Source organism: Microcaecilia unicolor, chromosome 1, assembly GCF_901765095.1.
Source record: "Microcaecilia unicolor chromosome 1, aMicUni1.1, whole genome shotgun sequence".
Classification (NCBI taxonomy): domain Eukaryota; kingdom Metazoa; phylum Chordata; class Amphibia; order Gymnophiona; family Siphonopidae; genus Microcaecilia; species Microcaecilia unicolor.
In genome coordinates, this window is record NC_044031.1 from 80,790,346 (window position 1) to 80,806,036 (window position 15,691).

Below are 15,691 nucleotides of genomic sequence, written 5' to 3' on the forward strand. Positions count from 1 at the left end.
AACCTTAGACCATTCTTCTAGCTTCCTCAGATCCTTTTTCATGTTTTCCACTCCCTCCCGGGTGTCCACTCTGTTGCAGATCTTAGTATCATACGCAAATAGGCAAACTTTACCTTCTAACCCTTCGGCAATGTCACTCACAAATATATTGAACAGAATCGGTCCCAGCACCGATCCCTGAGGCACACCACTACTCACCTTTCCCTCCTCCGAGCAAATTCCATTCACCACCACCCTCTGGCTTCTGTCCGTCAACCAGTTCCTAATCCAGTTCACCACTTCGGGTCCTATCTTCAGCCCTTCCAGATAAGTGCTTTGTTACCTCCTACATATGAAGGTGAACTTGCTAGATGTTCATTTTTTTTGATTTTGGGTATTTTCTTCAGTTTTTGGATCGAATTTGTAATATGTTTATGCTATTTTCTTATATTAATACAGTGAAACCTCGGTTTTCATTGACTTCGGACTTCGTCATTTTCGGTTATCATTGATTTGTTTTATGAAATTGTTGTCTCGGTTTTCGTCGATCGCCTCGGATTTCGTCCGCGTGCCCACGCTTCTAATTTTGCATTCTCACGTGTCGTTCTTCTGGGGCGTTGTTTCCGGTTGTGGGATCACACCGCTGCTTCTGGTTAAGTGCCTGTACAAAATTGCCAGCTCTTTAATGAGAAAATTTTGGCGTTTAGCCCACACTGCTGCTTCTGGTTCAGTGCCTGTACAAAATCGCCAGCTCTTTAATGAGAAACATTTTGTCGTTTAGCCCACACTACTGCTTCTGGTTCAGTGCCTGTACAAAATCGGCAGCTCTTTAATGAGAAAAATTTTGTCGTTTAGCCCACACTGCTGCTTCTGGTTCAATAAAGGAGGCAAAAGCAGCAAGAGGTGTGAATGCACTAACAAAATAGAGATCACAAACAATTGAAGATGTGGAACAGTTATTATTAATTTGGATCAATCAAAAACAGTTAGATGGCGACTCTGTGAAAAGGCCAGACTGTTGTATGCCGATCTCATTAAGAAAATGCCTGGGACGAGTGCTACTTCACTAAAAGGCATATTTTCAAAGCACTTTGGGAGGCTAAGTTCCATAGGTTTCTATGGAACTTTGGGAGGCTAAGTGCTTTGAAAATGAGCCTGTATGTGATTTTAAGGCCAGCAGAGGCTGGTTCGAAAAATTCAAGAGGCGCACTGTCATACACAGTGTTACTAGGCACGGAGAAGCTGCGAGTTCGGACAAGTCTGGTGCCGAAAAATTTGTGTCTGAATTCAAAGATTACGTAGAGGCTGAAGGATTCATCCCCCAACAAGTCTTCAACTGTGATGAAACTGGCCTGTTTTGGAAGAAAATGCCAAAGAGAACGTTCATTACACAGGAGGAAAAGGCACTGCCAGGACATAAGCCTATGAAAGATAGGCTAACTCTTTTGTTGTGTGGTAATGCTAGTGGTGATTGTAAAGTGAAGCCCTTACTGGTGTACCATTCAGAATCTCCTAGAGTATTTAGCAGAAACAATGTGATCAAAAGTAAATTGTGTGAGATGTGGAGGGCAAACAAGAAAACATGGGTCACGAGGCCAATTTTCATTGAGTGGATGAATGAAGTGTTTGGCCCGAGTGTGAAAAAATACCTCCAGGATAATCATTTGCCCCTTAAGTGCCTCCTGTTAATGGACAATGCTCCTGCACATCCTCCAGGTTTGGAAGATGCATTGTTGGAGCAGTTCAGTTTTATCACTGTGAAGTTCTTGCCCCCTAATACCACACCACTAATCCAGCCCATGGACCAGAATGTCATTTCCAATTTCAAGAAACTGTACACAAAAGCATTGTTTCAAAGGTGCTTTGAGGTGACATCAGATACAGAATTGTCCTTAAGAGAGTTCTGGAAAAACCATTTCAACATTCTCAACTGCATCAGCCTCATAGATAAGGCTTGGCAGGGAGTGACATCCAGGACGATGAACTGTGGCTGGAAGAAATTATGGCCAGGATGTGTGCATGAGAGCGATTTAGAAGGGATAGATCCTTCACCTGATGACCCTACACATGTTGTGCAGTGAATTGTTTATTTGGGTAGGTCCATGGGTTTGGAGGTGAGTGGTGAGGATGTGGAAGAGTTGGTGGATGACCACAGTGAAGAACTCACCACTGAAGAGCTGCAAGACCTTCAACTAGAAGTGCAACAGACGGCAGATGAAGAAGTTGCTTCAGATAAGAATGAAGAGACAGGAGAGAATGTGCCTTCTTCAGAGATTAAGGACATCTTCTCCATGTGGAGTAAAGTACAGGTGTTTGTGGAGAAAAATTACCCAGACAAAGCTGTTGCAAGCCGTGTCTGCAACTTGTTTAATGATAATGTCTTGCCCCATTTTAGGCAAATCTTAAAGAGGCGACAGAAACAAACCTCTTTGGACAGCTTTCTTGTGCGGCATGGGTCCACAGACTCTGAAGCTGGTCCTAGTGCCAAAAGAACAAGAAGGGAAGTGACACCCCCAGATAGTGTCCTTATGGAGGGGGGTCCCCCTTCCAAACAATAATCTCTGCTCCTCTCTCTCCATCTTCCATACACCAAGAAGAGTCTTCAGAAAGGTAAATGCCATGTTAAATGTTCATTTATTCTATACATTAGTCTTTTTTATTCATTTAAAAGAATTTAGAAGAAAAATTGCTTGTTGCCTCGGTTTTCGTCGATATTTTTCGGACGAATTATCGACTTAAACCAAGGTTTCACTGTACCTCAGTATCCAATTTTTGAGCAGTGGGTTTATCCGGGTTTGTTTGGTTTTTTTTGAGTGCACACTGCTGTTTTCTGGATGTGGAGAAGCCTATGATGAAAAATCCAATGGGGGGTGTTTGACAGCATGTAAGTAATCTCACTCTGGACGGTTGAGGGCTTGTTTTAATTAAATTCTTTATAATTAGTAGCACAACCTCGTTTGGATCAGGGTAAACTATATTTGTTTGTATTATTAGTATAGTTCAAAATCTTTGTGTGAGCCACACAGCAAACCTAAGTATATATGCCTGGATATTGCATTAGTATTTGACATGATTGACCATCAACTCCTAATTAACACTGTCAGATTTTGGCATTGGTACTCAAGTCCTGGTTTCTTTCATACTTGCAAAGAAGGAAATTTCAAGTCAAAGTACATGACTCAGTTTCCACGAGCTTTCCAATCACCTATTAGAAGTACTTTTTAACTTATTTATGGTGTCTCTGGGAGATGTTTTCCAAGATTTACACATATTGTATAGAATATACCCAGATGATGTACAATTTGTCACCCCTGTAAACAAACATGATCAGGATATTTTTGACAAAATTGTTGCAAACAGGCAAAGATGTCTTTAAATGTTGCAAAGACAGAAATAATGTATGTAGGTAAGAATATTAACTCATCTCTACCAACAATGTTTGAATATCAGGGTAAAAAATTGAACACGAAGCCCTTTGTCTATAGCCTGGGAGTTCTCCTAGACACCAATTTGACAATGTAAAAACACAGACCATGTGATATCGTAACATATTTTTATTTATTTATTTAGATTTTGCTCACACCTTTTTCAGTAGTAGCTCAAGGTGAGTTACAATCAAGTACTCTGGATATTTCTCTGTCCCAGGAGGGCTCACAATCTAAGTTTGCACCATAGTAAATGACGGCAGATAAAGACCTGAACGGTCCACCCAGTCTGCCCAACAAGATAAATTCATTTTACATGGTATGTGATACTTTATATGTATACTCAAGTTTGATTTGTCCCTGCCTTTCTCAGGGCACAGGCCGTAAAAATCTGCCCAGCACTGTTCCTGTACTAAAAGTTCTGAAGCTAACATCGAAGCCCCTTAAAATTTACCCTCCAGCCCATCCATATCTATTCAGTCACGATCAGGGCACAGACTGTAGAAGTCCACCCTGCACCAGTTTTACTCTCCAAATACTGGCGTCGCCACCCAATCTCCACTAAGATTCCATAGATCCATTCCTTCTAAAAAGGATTCCTTTGTGTTTATCCCACGCATGTTTGAATTCCATTACCATTTTCATCTCCACCACCTCTCGTGGGAGGGCATTCCACGTATCTACCACCCTCTCTGTGAAAAAATACTTCCTGACATTTCTCCTGAGTCTGCCCCCCTTTCAACCTTAATTCATGTCCTCTAGTTCTACCACCTTCCTGTCTCCGGAACGTCTGTATCACGTCACCCGTTTCTCCTTTCCTCCAAGGTATACATGTTCAGGTAGGCAAGTCTCTCCTCATACAGTTTGCAACGCAAATCCCATACCATTTTCGTAGCTTTTCTTTGCACCGCTTCCAGTATTTTTACATCTTTAGCAAGATACGGCCTTCAAAACTGAACACGATACTCCAAGTGGGGCCTCACCGATGACTTGCAGAAGGGCATCGACACCTCCTTTCTTCTGCTGGTTATACCCCTCTCTATGCAGCCTAGCCTTGTCACATTGTTTCTTCACCTTCTCTGCCTGTGATCTCTGCATCTTTTTCTTTCAACTTCGCGTGTTGAGCAAGTTGAAAGACATGGTCACACCATATGACTATTGGACGATAGTACAGAGCCTGGTACTGACAAAAATTGATTACTGTGATTCTCTATTTCTGGGGATACCATCATCCCGAATTCAAGCTCTGCGGGTCACCCAAAATGCAGCTCTGCAATTGATTACTGGAATCTCAAGGTCTGAACATATCACTCCCAACATTTAAAAAATTACATTGGCTCCCTGTAACGTACAGAGTTCAATTCAAGACTCTTGTACTGTACTCATCAACGTATATTTGGGACTGTTCTTGACTACTTTCAAAATACCCTGCAATTATATAAACCAAAACAAACACTGAAATCTGAGGCGTCCTATCAGCTCTGTTTACCTTCCGCGAAGTCATGTAACCATGTAGAAACAAAACTACGGGCCTTCTCTTTCGCTGCCCCATCCTTGTGGAATGTTCTACCTGGATACCTGAGATTATGCAAAGATATTTAATAGTTCAAGCGGTTGCTAAAAACGCATATGTTTTCAAAAGCCAGATGTGGACCTATCTGTTTTTTTCTTTTTGTTTGTTTTTTTGTCTTTGCTGTGTGCCATGTTATTGATCATGTTTCATCATCATATGCTTAGCGATTGCTATGTATCTAGGACCATGTATGTAACTATTGTTACCTGCCTTGGATAAAGTGGGATATAAATGTAATAAAATAAATAAAGCGGAAATATCTGCACACTTTAACTTTGAAGAGCACATACATGGCAACAATATGCACATACTATTTGTGTGTCTATGCAGTTATAAAATTACTCACTTTGTGGCTGTTACAGAGAAGGAGGTTTGAGCTATTTGGCTGCTTGACTACCCCTGGTCAATACAGGTTATTAGAGTGCTGTACTTTCTGCTGAGACCATTTTTTCAGGTTATATTTCTATATTAATAAACCTCAATTTCCCTAACTATATATTTTTTCTTTCCCTCCCTCTTCCTACCCCCCCCCCAACACTACGCCTTCCCATTACTACTACTACTACTTATTACCTTGGGTTTCTAGCCTAACTGGGGCTAGAGCTAAGGCTAGAATCCTGGCATCCTGAACATTCAATTTCATGAACTTAGGTATTTTTCCCTTATTTGATATCCCCACATAATTCAACTAACCCAGCCCACTGCATGATAGTCCTCAATCAAAATCCATACTCCAGGATGCTTTCCAGAACCCTGCAGTCATAGGCCCTAAATCCAGCCCACTGCTACACAATGACTGACACCCTCCCCGAGGTTGTAAATGCTGTCTCTACACTACCCTAAGCACCCAGCAGACCAAGGAGTTGAACACCTAACCAAGAACTGAATCCAGGTCCACCACATGGCAATGCACAGCACTGCTATTTAATCACCAGGCTAGTTCCACAACTACACTTCTAAATGAAGGTAAAATTATGTATAATCATACCTGATAATTTTCTTTCCATTAATCATAGCTGATCAATCCATAGACTGGTGGGTTGTGTCCATCTACCAGCAGGTGGAGATAGAGAGCAAACTTTTGCCTCCCTATATGTGGTCATGTGCTGCCGGAAACTCCTCAGTATGTCGATATCAAAGCTCCATCTGCAGGACTCAGCACTTAGAGAATTACACCCACGAAGGGACACTCTGCCCAGCTCACCACCGCCGAAACGGGGGAGGGGAATTAACCCAGCTCATCCCCACACAAGTGGGGGAGGGGAATCCGTCCAGCTCATCCCCGCGGAGCGGGGGAGGGACACCACACCCGCCGATGCGGGGGGATCTGGCTTATCCTGCAACCGCAACCGCGGGAGGAGCTGACTGACCCTAACACCGCCGAAGCGGGAGGGGTACAAAGCTGCCCTACAGCCGCACGAAGCGGGAGGGAGTGCCGGCAGAATTTATGTCTCAATCCAGCCCCGTAAAACGGAGGGGAGAGGAATGCAGCAGCTCACTGTAACACAAACTCGTCTCAACTCTTGAAGAATCCAAGTGAAAGAAGAACTTGAACACGAAGTCCTCCTGAAGTAACTGAAGGCTAAACTTGAACCTAAAATTCAACCAGAATATAAACAGTACAGATATCTGGGAGGGGCTATGGATTGATCAGCTATGATTAATGGAAAGAAAATTATCAGGTATGATTATACATAATTTTACCTTCCATATCATCAAGCTGATCAATCCATAGACTGGTGGGATGTACCGAAGCAGTACTCACCCAGGGCGGGACATAGAAATCCCTGACCTCAACACTGAAGCTCCAAACCGGGCCTCCGCCCGTGCAGCCACAGTCAAACGGTAATGCTTGGAGAATGTATGAGCCGAAGCCCACGTTGCCGCCCTGCACATCTCTTCCAAGGAGACGGATCCGGCCTCTGCCATCGAGGCCGCCTGAGCTCTCGTGGAGTGAGCCTTCAGCTGGATAGGCGGCACCTTCCCCGCGGCCACATAAGCCGCTGCAATGGCTTCCTTGACCCATCTTGCCACTGTAGGCTTAGCAGCCTGCAGACCCTTACGAGGACCTGCAAACAGGACAAACAGATGATCCGATTTCCGGAAATCATTGGTCACTGCCAAGTATCTGATGATGACTCGTCTCACATCCAGATATTCAAGAGCGGAGTACTCCTCTGGGTAGTCCTCCCTACGAAAGGAAGGGAGACAGAGCTGCTGATTCACATAGAAGCGAGAACCAATCTTGGGCAGGAAGGCAGGCACCGTGCGAATAGTCACCCCTGCCTCAGTGAACTGCAGAAAAGGCTCTCGACATGAGAGCGCCTGGAGCTCGGAAACTCCTCTGGCTGAAGTGATAGCCACCAAAAAGACTGTTTTCAACGTCAGGTCTTTCAGAGATGCCCTCGACAAGGGTTCCAAAGGCGGCTTCTGCAATGCTCTTAGCACCAGGTTGAGATTCCACGCAGGCACCACTGAGTGCAGAGGAGGGCGCAGGTGATTAACTCCCTTGAGAAAGCGCACCACATCTGGCTGCGAAGCCAGGGAAGCACCCTTCAGGCGGCCCCTGAAGCAAGCCAGAGCCGCTACCTGGACTTTAAGGGAACTGAGCGACAGGCCTTTCTCCAGACCTTCTTGCAGGAACGCCAACACTGAAGAAATTGGAGCAGTGAAGGGAGAAAGTGAGCCTGCTTCACACCATGCTGCAAAGATACGCCAAACCCTGGCGTAAGCAGTAGAAGTAGAGCGCTTCCTCGCTCTCAGCATAGTGGCGATGACCTTGTCTGAGAAGCCCTTCTTCCTCAGACGCTGCCGCTCAATAGCCAGGCCGTAAGACCAAAGGGAGAGGGATCCTCCATCACCACGGGACCCTGATGTAACAGGCCCTGCTCCACTGACAGCCGCAGAGGATCGTCGACTGAGAGCCTGAACAAGTCCGCATACCAGGGACATCTGGGCCAATCCGGACCCACCAGGATTACCCTGCCGGGATGCTTTGCCACCCGGTCTAGCACCCTGCTCAACATGGGCCAGGGCGGGAACACATAGAGGAGCTCTTGTGTCGGCCACTGTTGGAGAAGAGCATCTACTCCCAGGGATCGAGGGTCCCGTCCTCTGCTGAAAAAGCGCGGCACTTGGCCATTGGCGCCATCAGATCTAGGCTCGGCTGGCCCCAGCGCTTCGTGATGTCCAAGAACGCCTGAGCAGATAGTTGCTACTCTCCGGGCTCCAAGGTATGGCGACTGAGAAAGTCCGCCTTGACATTCATGACTCCGGCAATGTGGGCCGCTGAAAGCTGCTCCAGGTTCGCTTCCGCCCACTGGCAAAGACTCATAGCCTCCTTGGCTAGAGGGGCGCTCTGGTACCTCCCTGGCGGTTGATATAGGCCACAGCCGTGGCATTGTCCGACAGGACCCGTACAGGCTTCAACACCAGTACCGGGATGAACTCCAATAACACCAAGCGAATGGCTCTGAGTTCCAGGAGGTTGATAGACCACTTGCCTCTGCAGGAGACTAGAGCCCCTGCGCTGTCCTTCCCAAGCAGTGGGCTCCCCAGCCCATCAAAGAGGCGTCTGTCGTGACGACAATCCACTCCGGGGTCACCAGAGGCAATCCTGCAGACAACTTGTCTGTCTGCGTCCACCAGCTCAGCGCCTTGCGCACTGCTGGGTCCACGGGAAGGCGCACAGCATAATCCTCCGACATCGGAGTCCAGCGCAGCAGCAGAGATAGCTGTAGTAGTGGTCTCATATGAGCCCTGGCCCAGGGCACTACTTCCATCGTGGCCGTCATAGAGCCCAACAGCTGCACGTAGTCCCAAGCCCGAATAGGAGAGGCTACTAGGAACTAGTCCACCTGAGCCTGAAGCTTGACAATCCGATTGTCTGGCAGGAACACTCTGCCCACTTGGGTGTCGAATCGAACTCCCAGATACACCAGGGACTGAGTCGGGCGCAGCTGGCTCTTCTTCCAGTTGATGATCCATCCCAGGGAGCTCAAAAGAGCAACTACCCGGTCCATAGCTTTGCCGCACTCTGCATAAGAGGGGGCTCGGATCAACCAGTCGTCCAGATAAGGATGGACTTGTACTCCTTCCTTTAGCAGGAAGGCCGCTATGAGCCCCATTACTTTGGAAAAGGTCCGCGGAGCAGTAGCCAACCCGAAAGGGAGGGCTCTGAACTGGAAGTGTCGTCTCAGGACTGTAAAACGCAGAAAGCGTTGGAGAGGAGGCCAGATGGGAATATGCAGGTACGCTTCCTTGATGTCCAAGGAAGCCAAGAACTCTCCTGCCTTCACTGCCGCTATAACAGAGCGGAGAGTCTCCATGCGAAAGTGCCTCACTTTCCAGGCCCGATTGACCCCTTTGAGGTCGAGGATAGGCCGGACAGAACCTCCTTTCTTTGGAACCACAAAGTAAATGGAGTAACGTCCCTTGCCAATCTGATTTTTTGGCACCGGAACGACCGCACCCAGGCGGATCAGGTTGTCCAAGGTCTGCTGCACTACCACAGCTTGACCGGAGACTTGCAGGGAGAGAGTACAAACCCGTCTCTTAAGGGTTGGCAGAACTCTAGCTTGTAGCCGTCTCTGATGACTTCCAGCACCCACGCGTCTGAAGTTATAGTGGTCCACTCGCCCAGAAACGAGGACAGCCGTCCTCCAATCTGCACTGGGGCGTGGACCAAGGCCCCGTCATTGGGTACGAGACCCTGGGGGAGGACCGGAGGGAGCACCTCCGGGACGGCGGTCTCTGCGAAAGGAATGCTGCTTGGGGGAGAAATTCCTCTTGAAGGAAGAGGGGGCAGAGGAACCCGACTTGCCCGGGCGGTACCGATGGGCTTCCTGCAACCGTCCTCTGGAGGTATCGGGACGAGTACTAACCCGAGCCCTGACCTCTGGTAATTTCTTGCCCTTAGACGTGCCGAGATCGGTCACGATTTTGTCCAGCTCGACCCCAAAGAGCAGCTTGCCTTTAAAAGGCAATCTAGCCAGGCGGGATTTAGAGGCGTGGTCAGCAGACCAATGTTTCAGCCAAAGCCACCGCCGCGCAGAGACTGTCTGAGCCATGCCTTTAGCTGAGGCTCTCCAGACATCATACAGCAAGTCTGCCAAATAGGCTACGCCCGATTCCAGGGCCGGCCAATCAGCCCTCAAGGAATGATCCGAGGGGGAAGCCCGCTGCACCATAGTCCGGCACGCCCTGGCCACATAGGAGCCGCAAACTGAGGCCTGCAAACTTAAAGCAGCTGCCTCAAAGGACGACCTTAAGGCCGCCTCCAATCTTCTGTCTTGGGCGTCCTTTAGGGCCGTGCCACCTTCCACCGGCAACGCCGTTTTCTTAGTCACCGCAGTGATTAAAGAATCCACGGTAGGCCACAGATAGGCCTCACGTTCACTCACAGCCAAAGGATAGAGGCGGGACATAGCCCTAGCCACTTTAAGGCTCGTTTCCGGGACATCCCATTGAGCCGCAATTAAGGTGTGCATGGCATCATGCACGTGGAAGGTTCTAGGCGGGCGCTTCGTCCCCAGCATAATGGCAGAGCCAACAGGGGCTGAGGGAGAGACGTCCTCCGGAGAGGAAATCTTCAAAGTGTCCATGGCCTGTAACAACAGGTTGGGCAAATCCTCTGGGCTAAAAAGCCGCGCTGCAGAGGGGTCATCCGCTCCATCCGAGCGGGGATCTATCTCCTCCAAGGAATCCGCAAAGGATCGTTGGGAGACCTCAGACACGCTGCCCTCATCTACATCGGAGGAGACAAAAGTCCTCCAAGGCCTGGAAATCAACCCGAGGGCGTTTACCTCTGGGAACCTCAACCCCTTTATCAGAAGAGGGAGCAGGGGCAGCGTTTTGCATGAGGAAAGCCTGATGCAGCAGCAAAACAAACTCGGGGGAGAAACCCCCCAGACTGTGCACTTCCGCAGCCTGGGCAACAGCCCTAGACACACTCTCAACCGGCGCTCGCAATAGCGGGGGAGAGACATGCTGCGCATCCAAAATGGCGTCCGGCGCGAAACTCCGTGAAGGAGCCGCGCGGGAAGAACGGCGCTTAACTTTAGCCGCTTTTGTGCCGTCGCCCAAATTAAGGGCGTTCATGGCATTAATGTCTCCAACCTCAAGGGCGGCCCCGAAGAAGCCGTCCGAGCCGCGTGGCCGGCCAAGATGGCGGAGGCGAGGAGCGGGGGATGGGCGTTTATGGCGGGAAAAAAACCGCCACGCCGGAGGAACGACCGGGACATTCATCGGTCACTAAACTATCACCCATCAAGGGCGAATCAGGTTGTAAAACCCCCGCATCCCCTCTAGAAGCGCTCCAGCGATCCGGGGAGCGACCCTTTGCGCCCTCGCCCTCCGACGCCATTGCCACGAGGAGAAGAATCGGGGAACCCCCTGCCCGCTATAAAAAGGTAAAATTACCTGCTTGCCGCTCCGAGCTGTAACGAACTGGTGTCCCAGTGAGTAGCTGCAATGAACGTTTAAAGAAACGTCGAATTAAACGCCTTTAAAGACGTTTAAAAATTTTTTTTTTTTTTTTTTAAACGGAGCCAGCGGGAGGGGGGAGAAAAGGAGGGACCTGGCACCACCAGGTTTGCACTTGCTCAAAAGAGCCCTCAACCCCAGGCCTCAACAAAACCTAAGGATTAGGCTTGGAGGCCTAGCCAGAGCTGCTGCTGTGTGTGACCACCACCTGCTGAGATAGAGAACATACTGAGGAGTTTCCGGCAGCACATGACCACATATAGGGAGGCAAAAGTTTGCTCTCTATCTCCACCTGCTGGTAGATGGACACAACCCACCAGTCTATGGATTGATCAGCTTGATGATATGGAATTATATGTGATCTGACATTACTTGGTTCTTACTATTTGAGTCCATGCTATAAAGTGATAACGTTAGTCAAACATTTAAGCCACCATGTTTGCGAATTCACAAGAAGAATAGAATTACCTTAAAAACAGAGCATCGCACATCAGCTGAGCTGACATCTGAAGCCAGATCTCCAAGTATCTTTTTCATAAGCTCTGTAAGAATGGCAGGAGGAATCATTTCCCAGTATTTAGCTGTTATCTTGCAAACACCAAGTACACCTGTAGATCGTACCAGTGGGTGGGGATCTTCTAAAAGGTTCTACAAAAGAAAAGGGGAAAAGATTTGTTAACAAAATCCACTACGTTCAAATATTCTGAACTATGTCTTAGTATTAAATGCCAGCAGGAAACACATAATATTATGGTAACAATAAAGTATGGAGAAATTTAGTCTTCGAACCCTGCAAGACCAGTCCAAAAGCATAGAAATCAGAGAAGGATATGCCCTTGAATGTGACAGGGTGAGCAAATTCAGACTTCTTCAATTATCTTGCATATGGTAGAATAATGTAAATCATATTTATTGGAAAAAATAATTTCAGCCATGCAGCAGGCAGCTTTAGGAGAAATTGGGTCTCACCTGATAATTTTTTTCCATTAGTCCTTCCCACTGTTCCAGAACCTGTGGAATAGTTGTGTCCATCAACCAGCAGGTGGAGATAGAGAACTGAAAACTGAGCTGAGATATCTCTTTCTTGGCATCCAGTCCAGCTCCTCAGTATTTACTAGACAAGAAATAGGGTGTGGTCTAGTGGAGTGGAGGAGTGGCCTAGTGGTTAGAGCACCGGTCTTGCAATCCAGAGGTGGCCAGTTCAAATCCCACTGCTGCTCCTTGTGATCTTGGGCAAGTCACTTAACCCTCCATTGCCTCAGGCACAAACTGATTGTGAGCCCTCCTGGGACAGAGAAATATCCAAAGTACCTGAATGTAACTCACCTTGAGCTACTACTGAAAAAGGTGTGAGCAAAATCTAAATAAATAAACATTAAACAACTCATTAACCTAACACTAACCAGACGAGCAAACATATGTGGACCTCTCTCATCTCTGGACAACTTGTACAGAACAACAGGTATGCACAGGAAGCACCATGCAATGTGATGGTCCTTAAATGACCCATTACTTTGCACTGACTAAACATCTCAGAAACCCGGGCAGGTCTCTGGAATAGTGGGAAGGACTAATGGAAAGAAAATAATCAGCTAAGACATAATTTCTCCTTCCATTACATAGCTTCCCACTGTTCCAGAACCCTACGTTGAGTGGGATCCTGACACCGCCACCCTGAGAACTGAAACCCCAAAACTGGTTCTGAGCTTTCTGTTACATCAACCCTCTAGTGCTTGGCAAAGGTATATTTAATATGGTGATTCCCTGAGGAAATTATTGAAACCCGCAGTGTCGGGCACAACCAGGGGAAGCCTTTGTGGACTGTAAACTTTTGAGACGGAGAGATACTTTGAACAGCGACTTCATAACAAAAGAAAAAACAATTAAGAAGTTCGCATGTATTCAAGATAAGTTACGTTTATTATTCTTTGCCTATTTTTGAGCACATTGAATTTTAGCACTCTTGTATGTTTGCAATAGCACTTACATTCACATTTAAGAGATAGCCCTATGAAGATGTGCTATGCCACCGGGCAAAAATCAATGATATTGTCTTAAACAGTGGTGGTGATCTCTGAGGGTTCTCTTTATTAGTAAAGAAAAAGAGAAAAAAAGAAAAATAGAATATTAAGGAATAACATCTTTATAGAGTGTGTGTAGTACTATTAGCGCGTACTATTGTTCATTATCTTTGGTTTTGTAGTCTAGTAGTGGCAAAGGTATGCAGCATTGACCAAATCGCCGCCTTGCAAATATCGACCAGAGACAGTAAAGGCAGTTTCCGCCCAGGATGTCGCTGTACTCCTCATAAAAGACACACAGAAGCAGAGGGCAGCAAATCGACTTCCAGCCTGGCAGAAGTTCAAATGTTCTTTATTTAAAGGCATCAGAGAAATAACAACACGGGTCCGTGCTTTGGTGGATGCAGCAACACTATGTACAGAAATTAAAACAGAAATATCAAACCATACATAAAAAGTATGTAAAACATAAATATAATAAATGTAAGTTAAACATACCAAACATGTTAAAAAATATAAAATTAAAAGAGGTAATTTATGTCATAAAACATGTATCAAGAAAACATGTACCATAAAAACAGAAGAGATGGCTGATAAATAAGAGATGGACGCAATAACCGGATGCCATAACCTGACACAAAAATCTCCTTCAGTCATCTAGCAATTGTGGGTTTGTGTCACGTCTGTGGCCATGACCCCTCTCAGACTCACCTTATGTCCGGCGGTCAGCTTCTGAGCTGGCGCCTGTCTGTTCTTCCTGTGTTAGTTCTGTCTCTGTGTGCTGGCTGCATTAGATTGTCTGTGTACTGTTTCCCATTCCAGATTTCAGCCCAGTCCAGTCCGGATCTTCCGGCCTGCCATACTTGTTTTGTTTGAACCTACACAGCACCCTTAGTTGCCTGGTGATTGCTGCAACTGAGTCTCAGCTGCTGCTGCTGGGCTTATTAGCCATTTGGAAACTCTCAGTTTGGCCTTTGTATCGCCTAAGGCCCTGGTTTGTTGGTGCTTGCTGCACTTCTGCCTAGTCCAGTTTATAGTCTGTATTCTTGCCTGATTCTAGTTTAGTCTTGGTGTAGCTTCTTGTACTGTATTGCTTGTTTCCCAGTCTTGTTTCTTGTTGTATGTCTTTGTCTAGTTCTTGGTTACCAGTGTTTGTTCCCTGTTTCAGTGGCTGCTTACAGCTTTCAGTTCTGTCCCTTGTCTGTCTGAGATTCCTAGTCTAGTATTCTGCCTAGCCTCCCTGTGTGCTCTAGTCCCTAAGTGTATCCTGCTGGTATCCAGTTTCTGCCCTGTCCGGTAAGCCCTGCCGGCCACCTGCACTCAGGGGCTCAACTCCTGAGGAACGGTGGCTAAGTGCAGGTGAAGTCTAGTTGTCCCTTTCAGAATTCTGTCTTATCCCTGTGTGGGGTGGTTTTGCCTGCCGCTGCTGCTCCTCGGCAGTGGCCCAAGGGCTCACAATCCTAGTTCCTGCTTTGGAAAACGTGACAGTTTGGAAGCTATGAGGCCAAGTCTCACAAATAGTCAGTCCGATTTGCAAAACTCATTCATGACTTCCAGATATCTAATGAGGACTCTATGCACATCAAGAAGCTTCAAGGAAGAACGCTTTGTCCTCTCTGCAAAACGATGGAATCTCTATAGACTGGTTAAGATGAAATGCTGATATCATGAGGTTGTAAAATGGCAGGTGTGCTCCACACATGATCAGACAGAGGTTGTTCCTTACTGCCAGGGGGCCCTGACAAAATGGCACCCATTCCCATGCTGTCCTGCATCAAAATGCACACCGGCCCTGATGGAGTGCCTGAAGTCTCCAGCATAGTTGGATGCTGTACCAAATCCAGAGACATGTTGCCGCCAACCATTTCTCCCATGTCCCACAGGTTTCCCGGCTTGCACTCACGGCAGTGCTCCAACGTTGGCCGGTGTGTCCCACAGAGGAAAAACCACTTAACTACAGGAGTCGCCATTCATCCTGACTGGCATAAGCGCAGCAAAATGCTGTCCCAATCAGTGAGTCAGGATCCCTCCCCTGCACCAAGTAGAACTTGCAGCCCTTCAAGCAGTTCTGAATTAAACTTTAGTCAAACTTACCACTGCCGGCTGCTCCCCTCCAAGCTCACAGTCTCCACAAATCTTACCCCAGAAGAGATAGAATTAGAACTGATACTCTGTGCCACGCTCTACAGTAAAAAAACCTTTTTTTTTTT

The 15,691-nt window shown here is 47.1% G+C and overlaps 1 protein-coding gene across 1 annotated transcript in view; it reads right to left on the reverse strand.

The window, feature by feature from the left end:
* Nucleotides 1-15,691, reverse strand: part of NCAPG2 (non-SMC condensin II complex subunit G2) — a 285,514-nt gene that overhangs the window by 158,102 nt on the left and 111,721 nt on the right. Inside the window, exon 12 of the mRNA XM_030198719.1 lies at nucleotides 11,929-12,108. Coding sequence (XP_030054579.1) covers nucleotides 11,929-12,108 — 180 coding nt within the window. The remainder of the gene's footprint in view (nucleotides 1-11,928; nucleotides 12,109-15,691) is intronic.